Consider the following 16965-nt stretch of genomic DNA (forward strand, 5'->3'; position numbering starts at 1 on the left):
ACAGTCATAATCGCTGATGCATCTAATGTATTGTTTGTATACCATTGCTGGTATTTTTATTAGGTTAACAAACTCTCATCTAAACCAGAAAGCTGATGTTGTGTAGAAGAACAACAAATTCACAATCGGCAAATTTTTGAATGGTGTTACAAAGAGGATCTGTCATTTCACTTACACCTTTCAAACAAACCTCCATGACATTCCCACACCTCCACAATATATTTACAGACAGTTTCACAAGTGGATACCATCATACTCACATCCGTCTTTCATTCTCCAGACACTGATACACAACTACTTTAACCCTTTCGTTACTAACCCGGCTGAAACTGGCTCTGGCTCTGTAGTACAAATGTCTTGTTTTCATAAGTTTTGAATTAAAATCTTCCACCAAACCTTAGTCACAATTTATGTTCCTAACACTAGCTGAATGATAACTAAGTTATTTTACTAAATTCTTTGTTAAATTCAAAATAATTGAAAGAAACACAAAGCATCTCAAAATAAATACAGTAACGAAAGGGTTAACCCCACTGAAAACTTTTAGAAACAGAGCTACATAATAACAACAAAGTTAATGTAGCATGATATAAATTTGTTGGTGGGATTATTTGTAATGTTTGTGGTGTGATAAACTATATTATATTCTATACATACATCTATTTATATAGTAGGAGGAGATGTAAAAAGTTCAGTTTATGAAAATGTATGTAATGATGATCTGTTAACTATTACATCAATATTTATTTTTTGTGTTGGTTAACGTCTCCCAAATCTTCCATCTTACTTCTTGCATTAGAAAATATTAAATACAACCAAATATCAGACTCCATAACATATTGCAGGCACACAAAGAGAATATACAAACAGTTACGTCCATTTTTGCTGCAACATATACATCTACATAGAAGAATATGAATGTGATAAATAAAAGGTTTTTTATAATGACTATATACTTACCATTCATCTTCAGAGCCACTGTTCTCATCTTTTTCTATTACCTATTAAATTAGAGTAAAAAGAAACATACTGAATGTAAAATGTAATGATGGATTTAGAACTGGGTCACTCAAAAAACTGTGACATAGATTCCATGATTTTTTAATTGGATTATTCAGTAATGAAGACGTTTGTATGTCAATAGTATATATTTGAAGGTACAATATGAGAATGTGGCTACTATTATCTAATGGAAATATTCCAATATGAAATAACACAGAAATATATGAATTGTTTTTTTTTGTTTTCTTACAGTTTTCACTATGGTGTGTTGATTAAAACACACAGTAAGAATGGAAGACATCTACTGAATGAAAAACAGTTTTGCATGATGGCAACTAAAGTTATCCAGCAGACTAAGACCAAATAAGGGAGATATGCCAAGAAGTGAGGAACTTTTGTCTGAGGATTCAGGGTGTAACACATTAGATGTAGAATAACCCTTTCTACTATAGGCGCAAGGCCTAGAATTTGTGGGGAGGGGAATAGTCGATTACATCAACCCCAGCACTTGATTGGTATTCAATTTATGAAACCCAAAAGGAAAATAAGGCAAAGCCGACCTCAGTGGAAATTAAACTCAGAATGAAAAGAAGGACAAAATATCACTAAGCATTTTACCTGGCATGCTAACGATTCTGCCTGCTTACCACCTTATTAGATGTAGAATAATGATATACAATGTGAAGTATATTTGCCACTTAAATGTGGCTGACCCCTAAGGGTGGATGTTACTGTTGCTTTTAGCCCCAGGAGAACATCTCCTCCAGCTGGCTATCGACACACATCTGTGTCCCGTCTATATTTGCAAAGGGAAGTTATCTTTCCCATCTTGATCTGCGATACGTACGGACTCGAGTTTCTGGGTATTTTCCCGTCTTCAGCATACGACAATCGCCGACCTTCGATGCGAATGATATACAATATTACACCCTTATACAACATAAGTCAGTATAAAAAAAAAAAGACATTCTTAAACAATATTAAATATGATGCTTAAAAGTATTGAGCATATTAATTGCACTTTATAGAAATTCCTGATTCTCTTGAGATCAAATATGAATTTGTAATAACCAAATACTTCTCTACAAATGGAAATTTTATTTAGGAGTTAAAACCAGGTCAATGTCACAGTTCAATGGGAGTAAATGTCCGTATCATAATTATCATAGTTTTATGCACTTTTCCATGCTTGAATGAGTTGGTTGGAGTTTATTGACACAAATTTTCTATGACCGAGTACTGAACACCCTTCATGTCACCAACCCTTACCCATTTCCAAACAAGATAGTATTTCCCCATTGCCAGACATGTTTTTGCAGAATAGTGGAAATGAATGACACTGCTTATATGGCCGTGACATTAATTTACAACTGTCACATCTTGTCATTCATATCATAAATTGATATGAATTTAACCATTATAGTATAAACTGCAAAGGAAACAATAAAACAATAGAATGTAAAAATTAGTGTTTATTTTATATTATGTATTGAAAAGTCACCTCAAAACTGCTCATATCAAAAATATGACAAGACTATATTTCAAACCTAATAGTTGATGGGTCTACCAATAAGAGATATAATAGACAGTTTTGCCAATTGTAAAACTAATAGATGACTCTCCCAGTACTAATGAACAGTACTTAGCTCTACCAATATAAAATAAAATAGTAGCCTGCAGCACCAATGTAAGAAAATATATAAGAATATTCATAAGCAGAATATACAGCATTCCTTTTATAGAAATCTGTTTATGAAATTCTCAACAACCCATTCATTACAATTTATGCAAACAGAACTAATCAAGAAAATTTTAAAATTTTATATGAGTTACTTCTCTGCTTTTCTCAGCTCTTGGGATTATTGGTTGCACAATTTTATTCTTAACTCCAAGCCACTTTCCACTTTTCTTTGAGGTAACTTGATGTGGTCTGCAAAATAAGTCAATTAAGAAATTTCAGATTAGTAAAGTGAATTTTTTGTCATGAGTCTAGAATTTAACATTTCAGTTTTTACCTTTTTTCCTCAGAGTGAGGAAAAGGAGTAAGTTGTGCTGTTGTTTAGAATGGAATTATGGAACTGGAAAATGAATTACATTTTAAGGAATGATATTGGAAGTGAAAGGAATACCCAGTGGTAGTATTGTTATATCTTGGACATTGGTCAAGAGGACAAGGTGGTTAAAAAGTAAAGGAAGTTAGAAAATTAACTGTAAACACCTAGTGTCCTTCTGGCTCTGGAACTCATTCTTGGATGCAGTGAAGTAAATGGAGTGGAAAACTACAAGCAGGATGAAATGCTCTACATTACAGAGTGTTAGATCATGGGGTTGAGTTACTTGTACATGTGAAGGTGAGACAAGTGTGTGAACATTCTACAGAGTTGGTCAACATGCTAGTGATTTGCAGATTTCTCTGATACCACACTTCAGCTATCAACCAAATTCTTTGTGAACAATGATTGATTTTCTTTTTAGATGCATCCATCCACAGTTGGAATTAGCTATTAATTAGTTTTCCTCAAATTCTTTCTTTTGTTTTTTCAACTCCTTCCTCTACACCTAATTAACTGTCTCTCTATAGGTATCATCTCTCACTGGAATTAAAAACTATTTCTGTTTTTCTCCAACTCCTTCCCCATATTCCATACCCCACATGTACACACACACACATATTCACACTACATTAATCTTATACACAACCTTTTACACAAACATGCTGTATAGTGACATGCACTTGTTGCTCTTTACTCTTTCCATATTCTTCCTTTTCACCTGACTTCCACATGTACATCAACAAACCGTCTCCACTCTCCTCTACTAGAAATCACATACCTACTATCACTTCCTGTAGCCGTTACAGTGTTGACCATCAGAAATATGACATGGACAATCCCCCTCCCCTTTCCTTAATTTTCTCTCTCCTCTCTCATAAAAGAAAATGTCTTCAATCTTTGTCATCTTTTCCATTTCCACTTGGCTTAATGCACTGACTTTGTTTATATTTATCAAATTTTTGTTTCTTTGAATTATTTTTGCTGCAGAACACAAAGACCAGGATTTCTCATAAGTTGGATTTCATGCTTTAATTGCTGCTTACCCCTCAATATCTTGGGAAAGAGAGGAAACTGGATTATGCAGCAATGTTAAGTAACAATAAAACTAGGCATTTTGATCTTCATCCAAAACTGCCCAAAAACAATGGGCTTGATGTAACCGTTTGAGACTTATTCATATATCATACTATATAAGAAAATATAAATATCACAATATATGATGTACATTGTGGATTTTAGTTAGTGAATATATTCCTCTTCTCTCTCTCTCTCTCTCTCTCTCTCTCTCTCTCTCTCTCTCTCTGTACATATGTGCATGAATGTAATTAGAATCAACATTAGTAGATACTATGGATTTCCCATTGAATTCACAAACCGGTTTGCTTAATTTGCACAAACCAGTTTTCTTAATTTGCACAAACCAGTTTTCTTAATTTGCATAAATCTGTTCCTTATATAAGAGAGAAAACAATCAATATCACAAAATACTTCTTTCACCAACAGAAATATGTCTGTTATTTACATTATTTACATTCGACGGATATTTGTCCTAATCTTGTTTGTTGTTAACAAATATCCGTCGAATGTAAATAATGTACATAATTCCTCATCTCTTAAATATAGAACAGAAATATGTCTGATTGTTAAAATTACTAATGCTATAGCTGTCTTAAATGACATAAGTACTCAGAAATGATGGATTGCTATTTTAAATGCCAACCAAATTTTGCTTTCTTGATCCCTCTGTTGATTTCTATTCTTCTACGATTCATAAATAATACCAATTATCTAATGGAGTAAGATTTGGAAGTGAAGCAATTTAGTACAGTTCCTACATATAATGAGAAAAGTGTTATATGGAAATCAACTGATCTTAATAGTTATCTCTATTGCTTGTTACTTGTAGCTTATTGACATTCCCGGGAGTTTTTATCAACTAATTACAGGGATAGTCTTAGATTATCAAAGTTTTTCAACTCATTATATACCATATCTAAAATCCTGTATTATATATATGTACCCATATTATATGTACTTGGTATTAGGAAGGGTATCCAACTGTAGAAACCATGCAAAATCAGACTGGAACCTGGTGCAGTTCCCTAGCTTACCAGCTCCAATCAAACTGTCTAACCCATGCCAGCATGTAAAGTGGACGTTAAATGATGATGATTATTAACATAATATTATCCCATTTAGGGACATATTTCTTGAATTACCTCAATTTTATGTTTTCCCGCATCCATTTCTTTATATCTTCCTGAAAATAAAGAAATGATTTTGAATGTTAGATGGAATGATTAAATTCCAATTACTGAGATTAATGCTATAAACACAGAATCTCAAATTTTATGTAAAATTACACAAAGAAGACATAACTGAATACAAATAGCACAAGACATGAGAGTAGCCAAGATTATCTGGTGGAGATAATCCAATCCATATTAACAGATACAATGATTTCTTTTTTTTTTTTTTCTTATTTAGTTTTTAGCATGGTAGACTGGTTTTGACATGGGGTTTGAATGAATTAAATCTTCTGGATAAAAACAGCGCCACTTGAGGATAACAGAATTTATTTAACCAATTTAAACATTCAGTAGAGTTTGTAAGCCATGTCAGATTTACAAAGTTCTATAATACCCCTAATATATCTTTAAAAAATTACTAAAAAGAAGGGGAAATAGAGAGTATTTTTGTAGATTCTATAAATTGGAGAATATTTTTGTTAGTGGATTCTTCAAAATAAAAACACAACTCCAGCCTTGGTAACCCTTTTGAAACCATTTTATAAATCTCCTCTCTTCCAAACTGCTAATTTTTAGAACTGGAACAAATAATTCCATAAGGTTTCTGAATAATCTCCACAAGATTCCGTACATGTTTCTAATAAAATATAACTTCAAGAAACATGACACATTCAAAGCCAACAAAGTCATTGTGTGTTAACGTTACTCTGTCTTTGATGCATTTTATACATTGACAGATTTGGCTGCGATAATGGAAGTATAGAGAAAAGGGTAAGATTAATTATGAGATACTGGAAGGAACGGTGAACTGTGTGATGAGGATGCAGAGTTTAACAAATAAAACTATGCAGGATCAAGAGGGATTGTAATATACAATATAAGGAGATTATTCTGACGTGATTGATGGGTCACTGACCACTCATTAGAGGATAAGTACTTCCTCATTCATTGCAGTTGGATGCACAGTATGCAGATTAGTCTACATAAGACAGTTAAGTTCTGATTTATGCAACAATGTGTCAGCACAGAAAAATAGATGTTCAAATGGTAATGATGATGTTTAATAGTACTTATCATATTGGTTGTTTTATATGAAGCACTTGAGAAAAAATTTATGGGAAAAGAAATACTAAGTCATGATAACTTCTTATTTTCCTTCAAACAGAAACTGAAACTAGGACTTGAAACCAGGTCAATGTCTCAGTTCACTGGATGTTTATCTCCCAGTGTAAGGGGTTTAGGAATGTCCAGTTATAACTACATTCTTCAAAGTTTCTCTTCCATTATTTAAGAAACCAATACCATTCAACTTTCATATTATATTCTCTGATTATTTTTCTGTCTCTCTCATTAAATAGAAACCAGGGCAAAGCAGACATCAGAGCTGAATACAGTCCTCCAAATCATTAGATCTTACTGAACTGTTTTATATATATATATATATATATATATACATACACATACACACACAAGTAAGACTTGTATGTGTGTATACACACATACACATTTTGTCAACACACACACACACACACACACACACACACACACACACACACACACACACACACACACATATATATATATATATATATATATATATATATATATATATATACTATCCCTTAGTGGGTTGAACCCCCAACCCCTAACTCTCTCACGTTATATATATATATATATATATATATATATATATGCAAAACTGTTTCTTGCCTTCCAGGGAGGTCTTTCAAAGCATTATGGAAAAAAAATCAGCAAAGATACAATGTACATAAAGATATAAAGAACATCGTAATAATATCTATAAAATTGGGAAATTTTACAAAAAAATTACTTTAAAATCTTTGGTTAACAAATTTATGCATCTCAGGTGCAATCCAAATTCTTATCAGATTTTACATGCATTTATACAACCATCATACATCCATCAAGATTGATGCACTTGTATAAGTGCACATCAGTGCCTATGGCAAAATAGCAGTAGGAAAAATATAGTTTGCTCTGTGATTATGTAAAATAGTAAACTGATCCATCAATATGAAAAATAGAAGGTTGCTCATTCAATTTGAAAAATGTTTGCCTGCTTTATTCATCTGCAAAATTTGTACACTGCTCTACATATATGAAAAAATAGTAACCATCTGTACAATTGTATGCTAAAACATGTTAAGATATTCATAAACGAAATTTATAATGTTGCTGTTAATACAGAGTCATCAGTGAAATTTCAAACTACTCATTGGTCATAATTTATAAAAACAGAAATAATAAAATTAATGAAAAATTTAGGATAATACTTTTTGGGGTTGCCCTTTCGATTCTGGAGATTGTTGTTCACATAATGTATTATTTGTTGCCCGTTTCTTTGTAGTCATATCAAACATTGGTACTGACTCATATTTAGAGGTTGGTGATCTGAAAAACAATGAACCAGGGAGGAAGTTTAAGATTAGTAAAGTTTATTTGTCATATGGAGTGTAGTGTAACGTTCTGGACATTGCACTTCATCCTAGAAGTTAAGAAGAGGAGAAAAGCGATGTAGTTGCATGGGATGAGAGCAAGAAAGAAAGGAATCTTATTGGAAGAGTGATGAGAAGGATGACTGAGAGAGAGCTTACGTCCAATGAGCCAGAGGCTGCAAGGTGAACAAAGGAGGAGGAAGTTACGAAATGAAGAGGAAAAGGTAAAAAGAGTCAGTGCCTCAAAGGCAAGTAGAGAAAAGGTGAAATGATTCCGTAAAGTGAATGAGAGAAAAAGGATAGCAGAGACAATAAACAACCAACGCTACAAGATACAGCCATTCACAAATAAAATTACTACAGTACTAATACAGTCATCATCATCATCATCATCATCATTTAACGTCCACTTTCCATGCTAGCATGGGTTAGACGATTTGACTGGGGACTGGTGAACCAGATGGCTACACCAGACTCCAATCTGATCTGGCAGAGTTTCTACAGCTGGATGCCCTTCTTAATGCCAACCACTCCAAGAGTGTAGTGGGTGCTTTTTAGGTGCCACTGGCATGAAGGCCAGTCTGGCAGTACTGGCAATGGCTACACACAAATGGTGTTTTTTACATTCCACATGCACAGGAGTCAGTCCAATGTTTTGTTCACATGCCACTGGCACAAGTGCCAGTAAGGTGAAGCTGGAAACAATTGCGCTCAAATGAAGCTTTTTACATGCCGCCAGCACAGAAGCAAGACTGCTGCTCTGGCAGTGACCCCACTCGGATGGTGCTGTTAATGCTCCACTGGCACAGGTGCCAGTCATCGAATTTGATTCAGTTTCAATCTCACTTGCCCCAACAGGTCTTCACAAGCTGAGTTTAGTGTCCAATGAAAGAAGGTTTGCATGGGTGCCAGTCGCCGAATTTGGTTCAATTTTGATTTCGATTTCACTTGCCTCAACAGGTCTTTGCAAGCAGGGTTTTGTGTCCAAAGAAGGAAAGGTACGCATAAGTGGACTGGCTACACCCCTGGTAAAGGCCACGGGTTATGGTCTCACTTGTCTTGCCGGGTCTTCTCATGCACTGCATATTTCCAAAGGTCTCGGTCACAAGTCATTGCCTCGGTGAGGCCTAATGTTCAAAGGTCATGCTTCACCGCCTCATCCCAGGTCTTCCAGGTCTACCTCTTCCACAGGTACCCTCAACCACTAGGCTGTGGCACTTTTTCACACAGCTATCCTCATCCATTCTCGCCACATGACCATACCAGCGCAATCGTCTCTCTCACACACCAAAATTGATGCTTCTTAAGTCCAACTTTTCTCTCAAGGTACTTACACTCTGTCAAGTAGTCAAGTATGCATACTGACATTACACATCCATCAGAGCATACTGGCTTCATTCCTTGTGAGCTTACGCATGTCCTCAGCAGTCACAGCCCATGTTTCACTGCCATGTAGCATAGCTGTTCATACACATGCATCATACAGTCTGCCTTTTACTCTGAGGGAGAGACCCTTTGTCACCAGCAGAGGTAAGAGCTCTCTGAACTTTGCCCAAGCTATACTTATTCTAGCAGCTACACTTTCAGCACACCCTCCCCCACTACTGACTTGGTCACCTAGATAACGGAAGCTATCAAGTACTTCTAGTTTTTCTCCCTGGAATGTGGCAGAAGTTGTTCTCTGCACATTTTCAGTGTTTATTGCTCCTGAGCATCTGCCACATACAAAAACTATTTTCCTAGTTAGCCTTCCTTTGATATTGCTGCACCTCTTATGTGCCCATAGCTTACACTGGGTACATCTTATAGAGTTTCTACCTATGTCTTTTCTACAGATCGAGCAGGGCCAGCTACCTGAAGGGGGTTGTGGTTTGTCTACCTTCCTACTTACTAGGATTTTGGTTTTAGTTAGGTTGACTCTCTATGGCCCTTTGATTCTAATCCTTGCTTCCACACCTGAAACTTCTCCTCTAGTTCTGATAGTGACTCAGCAATTAGAGCAAGGTCATCAGCATAGAGGAGCTCCCAAGGCAGCCTGTCTTGAATCCCTCTGTTATCACCTGGAGGACTATGATAAATAGGAGGAGGCTGAGGACTGAACCTTGGTGGACCCCTAACTCTACCCGAAATTCTTCACTGTACTCGTTGCCAACCCTCACCTTACTGACAGCGTCCTTGTACATGGCTCACACAGCTCTCACTAACCATTCTTCTATCCCTAGTTTCCTCATTGACCACCAGATAATTAGATGTGTGTGTGTGCGTGTGTGCATGTGTGTGTGTGTGTGTGTGTGTGTGATATTTTCACTCCTACCACCATTGTCTATTTTCTTTTGTCTCCTTTCCTTTCACACCAAATGATTGTTACTCACAACAAAAAGTATAAACAAATACAGGTAGCATATCATACATATTGATGATTAACATCATTACAATAAACAATGTCATTTTTCATACTGAATAACTGCAACTACTTTTCTCTTGCCATTGAAAAACTAAATTTTGTTCCCAAAGCTGGATTTTGCTGATGTCTTTGAAAGAACTGACTGGAACACTAAGTCATTGAATTCCATGTCAGCAGACTGTTTTGTTCTCAGTACTCCTCTTCAAGGTACAGTACTCCAGTTCATTGAAAACATTTAATTTATTAGACACAGGAACATTCACTTCCGCCTAATGAGGTACAGTTTTAAATGTCGAGGGCAAATCTGGGTAATCTATTTTCAGCTTGTATCCAACATGCAAAAAATACAAAAATAGCAATTTTCAAGATGATTTATCAGTTCTCATGAAACTATTGGCACAACAAAATGTTATCTGGAAAGGTTTGTCTACTTACTGATCATTAGAAAATGTTACAGCGTGTTTCCCTTTTCCTCCTCCTTTTCCAAACTAAAAAATATAACAAAATGTTAATTGCCACAAGACAAGATGGAATTAGAATTTCTATTTGTTAGAAACAAGATTTAAGTAAAATGTTTGAAGGAGGAGGTTTATAAGTAACAATGGCAAGCAAGAAATAAAGAAATAACCATTTCCAAAATCCAACTACACACAGATTTAGACACAGAAAATCCATTTACAAAAAGGATATTTTTATTTTCGATTTAGCAGTTGAGACCTAAACATATATAGTATCATTGCTTTCAAATGAAGATCTACGATCGTATTTACAACTATTGTATTTTTATAAAGTTCCGTATTTATGATATCATTGTAAATCCTTTAAATATCTTATTACTTTAGATACAATTCAAAAATGTTTAGGAAAATGAAATAATCAAATGTAATATTAAACACAGTTTCTATCGATACAACACAAACAGACTGTAAAGACAACATCCTGAAATCATTATACAACTTTTAGTGGTAGCCAAGTGAACATAGACATAGTATGAGGAGTTAGCTACATTAACTGAATTTAGATCTAAAGTAACATGAGATTGGTGCATTGGTAGCAACAAGAGAGATTATTAACAATAATTAGGAGAGATGGGAAATAGCTTGAAAAGTAAGTTTATAGTGGTAGAGTATTGGCCAGTAAAGGACCATTCTATCAGTTTACTAATTTTAACTTGGCACTAAGTGCGTGCATGGATTATACTATCCTTAAAATTTGAACAATACTCAATTACAGGAAATGCTTGTACATTTTAAATGTACTAATATGTTAAAATCTTTTGAGAGCAAAAGCATTGTTTGATGCTGAAAAGGAACTCAAATCTTTTATCAAACACTTGTCTATGTGAAGTGTGTAGGAAAAGAGTTGAATGTATGACCTACAAATTCAATATCCCAATTTAGAGGCCCATTTAACCAAATTAGTATTAGTTTATCACTTATTTAGGTGAAAATAATGGGATAGTAAACTTTGAGCGCTTGATGCATTGGTTTCATTAAATAAATTGGAGATGACATCACTACCACCATGGGATAGTAGGACACACATCTATATCTATAGCAGGCAAACCCTCCTCAAATCACACACAAAATCTATTTAGAATAATTGGAGGTCATATAGGATATGTTGTTATATCTAAGCTTCAGGTCAGCTTTGATCAAACAGACTTAGGGCAAAAGACTTTCTAGTCATGACCGTCCTGCCTTAGACAGTACATTTAGAACTAACTTATGTAACATGTTCTTTTTGTAAGATGGTAAGGTGTGATATATATATTGGATATCATAGTCCCAGATACACTATGTCTAAAAGGATTGTAATGAACATTGCTTTAATACTGCTTGTCATAAATCTGTTTCATGTAAACAGAACATGGGTTAAACAATAACAACAATAATATGCACAGACTTATTCACATTTTGTACACATAATTTGTTTTCTGCTTTTCTTACTTTCAATACTTACCTCTCTATCTCTATGAGACATATTTTCAAATTTATTTTTGTTTTGTCTTCAAACTCTTTCTAGTTAATTTGAATTTTCTTTCTAAAAATACAAAAATAGAGTTTTAAGTGAGAGTTAATGAAATTAAAAAAAACCTCTCCATATTTATAATAATTTTAAACTTTTCTTAATTCATTTTATCTTTCCTTTTTCAATAAATGAAGCCCTAAGACACTCATGTTGAGAAATAAGGTGTGAAAGACAAACAACGAGCATTTATATCTTCTCTATTCTATGCAGCAACGCTGATATTGAATAGGTTTTTTTCAATAATGATCTCAGCTGAAAAATATTGAAACAAAAATATTGGCAGGTAGACTTGATTGAAGGAAAGCTCGAAATATGTAACAACTTCTCAGAAAAAAGATTAGCCATGTGCAAAAGACTCTTGGCGAACTGAAAATCCCTGGAGGCAACATGTAAAAGTAAAAAAAAATGTGATTGCTATAAAAAGAAATTTCAGTCTGTATTCAGTGACCAAGAATATATTTAAAAAACTGCAAGATTATAAATCATTGAAGAGGAAAAGGGCACAAAAAAATAAAATCCCTGATTAATAATTAAATAAGTGACCGAATAAAAAGGAGTATTTTAGAATTTTTAATAAAATAATGAAAGCAAAAATAATCGCTTATTGTTTTTGTAAATATGGCACCCGTACCGGCGTCACATAAAAGTTACCATTCAAACATGGCTGATGCCAGTGCTGCTTGACTGGTTTCTAAGCTGGTGGCCCATAAAAAGCACCATTCAAGCATGGCTGATGCCAGTGCTACCTGACTGGCACTCATGCCAGTGGCACATAAAAAAGCATCTTTTGAGCATGGTCGTGCCAGTGCTACCTGACGGGCTCCTGTGCTGATGGCATATAAAAAGCACCCACTACACTCTTGGAATGGTTGGCGTTAGGAAGGGCATCCAGCTGTAGAAACCATACCATATCGGATTGAAGCTCGGTACATCCTCCCGGCTTGCCAGTCCTCAGTCAAACTGTCCAACCCATGCCAGCATGGATAGCAGATGTTAAATGACAACAATGATGATGATTTACATTTTTCAATGCAATACAGAGACAGACATATACATACACGTGTTGAATTGTGCCAAACGAATGAGAAAAGAGGCCCCAATACATTTACATTTTGTGAAGTATACAGTTTATTGAAATAATGTTTTTCCTGTGACTTGAGTCACATTCCTTCAGTGTAGTGCAGCTTGAGTTATTAGGTCACCACTTGTTCAGAACACACCTCTTTAACCTATTTCTGAAATTTCACATAAATTCTTTTATTATTAACTTGTTACTACTCTTATGGTCGTTGACTGGCAGACACCAGCTTTTATTCACCTGATGTTTCTAGTAGTTGTTCTGTTTCTAAAACAATTCACAATAATAATGCTCTGCATTTGTATCTAAGTAAAGAGCTGTTCAATTCAATGTCACTTGTGGAGATTGCAACCAATTCAAGGATCAAATGGGATTTGATAGAGTTACTCAGACTGTACAGTTTATTGTCAATCGTCACACATAAAGAAAACACAAAGTCTACATTTTGCGTCTGGAATTTGTTACAAGTGCCCAAGTCAGGATTGCAAAACAATTCCATCAAATCAGGAAAAGACAACTGCAAAATGACAGATTCTTGCTATTGTACTTGTGGTGCTTAAAATTTTAATCATGTCAGAGTTTGTCCTACGAAATGATCGTGTGAGTAAAGTCAATTTTCAGAGATATAATAATGAAATACTTTCACCAAAAACCTAAGTAAATTGGTAGATGTAAAATCATTGTGGAAATAGATGAATAATTGTTTCCCTGCAACACTGAGAAAATGGAAAAGAAACAGGTAATAATTAAAGGTTACAAATGTGAAAGGAAAAGAGAATAACTGATGTCAATGAAAGGCAAAAGTGCTTAGGTTTTAATTCCAATTGTTCTGGAAGGGATTACTCCAGGATCTATGATTTAGTCAGATATATATATAACATCAGAACTTTGGAAACTAAGGATATGATATTAGTATGATAAACCACTTCATAAATTTCACACATCCAAAAAAACTGGAATGTGCACAAATTGGGTGGAAGGCATATGGACCAATACAAAAGGTAACCTGAAGACGATAGATGGCACACGGTACCACATGAAAGAATTACCTTGCAGAATTTATATGGACTCAAATCTTTGATTAAAAATCATTTTCAATTTCTAGATCCTAGTTGCAACAAATATTTATCCTATATATTACATTATACATATTACAATTAGTCATAGATGCTCTCTAAAATTTGGCAGTACCGAATTGTCTAAAATTCAACGTTATTAAATTGTTTAACATCTTGGATATTTTACAATCAGTCATGGACACTGTGGTTCTCCTGTTGAAAAGATTTGAATAAATTGTCTAAAATTTTGCTAAAAGTTGCCCAACTCTTTCTGTTTTGCCACATTAGGTTTTATTAAAATTAATTCTTTGAAATGTTTTTTTTAGAAAAATCATTTAAAAAGATGTGGTAGATTTTTTTCAAACATAATACGATTGCATGAAATATGAATAAAAGATGGAATGGTCATGGGTGAAATGCTTTTGATTTTAAATCTGACAGGTCACAGTTGTCCTGGGTTAAACAACAATAAAGAATAGTAAGAGCCACACTGAGTCAATAAGGAATTTTCTACATAGTCACTTGACCTGCTAGAAAGAGAAACTATACTCAATTGTTGGTTAGTCTCTGATCAGAGTGGGGAGGGGGTCTTCCCCTCTCCTCTCAGTTCCTCGTAATTTTTCACTCTTGACTTTTGTTTTTTCCAGTTTTATGTTACTCTCACATTTTTACAGAATCATTTATATCATATATATATATATATATATATATATATATATATATATATATATATATAGATAGATAGATAGATAGATAGATAGATATGTCAAATCTCAAAAATTACAAAATGGTGCGGAGGAGATCAAGAAGTTTGACACCACTAATTTTTATTTTTCCTCCCTACTTTATTTTAAACACACACAGCTGGAAAAATACAGTTTTGAGTGGGCTGAATAATTTCCAATTCTATTGTATAGGAATGACAAACGCAAACCAGGCTTGGGCAAACTCTAGAAATGAATGAAAACAGTAAAGCAAATATGTAAACTATGTGAGGTCGTCTGTGTAGCACTTGTGGTGAAAGAAATAGCAGATAAATCTTCCTCAAAGTACATCTTTCCATCAGGATTGGATTAAGTGTCAGGTTTTAGCATAGTGCAAATAGCGCAGCTGTACCAGCCCTCTACTCACCATAAATGAAAATAAACAAACAGATATATTTATAAACAAGGGTGAAGCTTTTAGAATAGGCGTCGCTCAAAGTCTCATACTTCGTGGAAAAGGAAATAGATAGTTTCCCCAGTCTTTCATTTGTTTTAGTATTCTTGTGTTTCCTATAACGGAACTTACAAAACAGCCCTTTTCTTTCTTCTTGAAGCAGTGATAACAATTCCGAAAGTCTGCCGATTAGCACCCGTCATGTCTTACCGAAATTTATTTCCAAATATTCCAATGTTTTTTAAAACATTTTCACTCCTCTCTCCCATACTTATTTCCAAATATTCCAATGTTTTTAAAAACATTTTCACTCCTCTCTCCCATACTATTTTCTTTTCCTATGTGTTATGGAACTTCGAAGGACAGTTGTCCCAACTCTTTATCTAAAGAATCCTATGAAAAATTACTGTTTATTTATTAACAATAAAAGGATGACGCAAATATACTAAAAATATTGGGGGGTGGGGAAATTACAGCATATACCCTATATTGAGATGGACAGTTACAAAACTCTGATATTAAAAAAAATTGGGAAAAAAGTTGAACTTTTGGGATTTATGGGGGGAAAGTTTTAAAATATTAAAAAGAAATTTTTTTTCTTTCATAATTATATGAATCCTTGTGAGTTAAACACAAATTCGCAAAAATTTTCTGAAAATTAAAAAAAATAAAGTTATGAGATGTTAGATTTCCCCTTTAAATAAATTATTTGATTTTCATGAAATAAAGGGACATATATTTCAATTATATAAATATAGTGTTCTGCTAAATAGATGGGCTGTGAAAATTAGTTAAATCGAACAGGAGTTCGAGTCTCGGATTAATTTGCAATAAATAAGACTAAACAAATATTGCCAAATTTAAAGAATTTCATAAATTATATCTACAGTCTCGCTACATGTTAAAAGTTTCTCATATTGCTTACTGTTAGTGTTAGATAATATTTTTAAATAAGTTACAGTTCATATAGCTATGGAATTTAGCCTGGGAAAGAACTTGTTAAAGAATAAGTTTTTAATCTAATATTTATCATTCATTGCTTAATTATATCTTGATATCGCATCATAAAGTGTAAACATCGAGGGGTTTATTAGTACTGAACTTTGTTTAGGCCTTAAGCTTTAGGGTTAACTTTTAATCGGCTTTGACAACTGTCTTAAAAAGAACACACTGAGGCGGAGAAAGTTCACCGACATCGGATAATTTAGTCCAAGTGACAAAAAAAAAAATCCCAATGTTTTTGTTATTGGAATACTCGAATAACGCCGGTTTAGGGGCTAACAATAACAACAGGAATATAATCAACTTATACATACTGCTACACGCCAGATACAACATACAGAGACGTTCACAAACTCATTTTTTTCCTACTCATGTGACCTGATAAGAAATGACGATCAAATTCTAAGTAATCCAAACAAACACGCCCATTTACTTTATTTAGGAAACTATCCAGAAGTTCCTTTCTAGAAAAC

General features: G+C 34.1%; 1 protein-coding gene across 7 annotated transcripts in view; it reads right to left on the reverse strand.

Moving 5' to 3' along the window:
- LOC106872163 (transient receptor potential cation channel subfamily M member-like 2) overlaps positions 1-16965 on the reverse strand; it is a 62345-nt gene that overhangs the window by 44678 nt on the left and 702 nt on the right. For 4 of the 7 annotated variants that reach the window (XM_089364658.1, XM_089364655.1, XM_089364660.1 and 1 more), the window contains exons 2-7: positions 12128-12208; positions 10601-10653; positions 7600-7717; positions 5276-5316; positions 2836-2932; positions 961-1001 (exon numbers count right to left, since the gene is read on the reverse strand). In XM_089364658.1, the coding sequence (XP_089220784.1) occupies positions 961-1001; positions 2836-2932; positions 5276-5316; positions 7600-7717; positions 10601-10653; positions 12128-12148 (371 nt within the window). In that variant the 5' untranslated portion in view covers positions 12149-12208. Of the gene's footprint in view, positions 1-960; positions 1002-2835; positions 2933-5275; positions 5317-7599; positions 7718-10600; positions 10654-12127; positions 12209-16806; positions 16932-16965 lie in introns of those variants that run through there. The other 3 variants (XM_089364659.1, XM_089364656.1, XM_089364661.1) reach the window with 2 other exon arrangements.

This window comes from Octopus bimaculoides, chromosome 16 (genome assembly GCF_046866305.1).
Source record: "Octopus bimaculoides isolate indiv1 chromosome 16, ASM4686630v1, whole genome shotgun sequence".
NCBI lineage: Eukaryota > Metazoa > Mollusca > Cephalopoda > Octopoda > Octopodidae > Octopus > Octopus bimaculoides.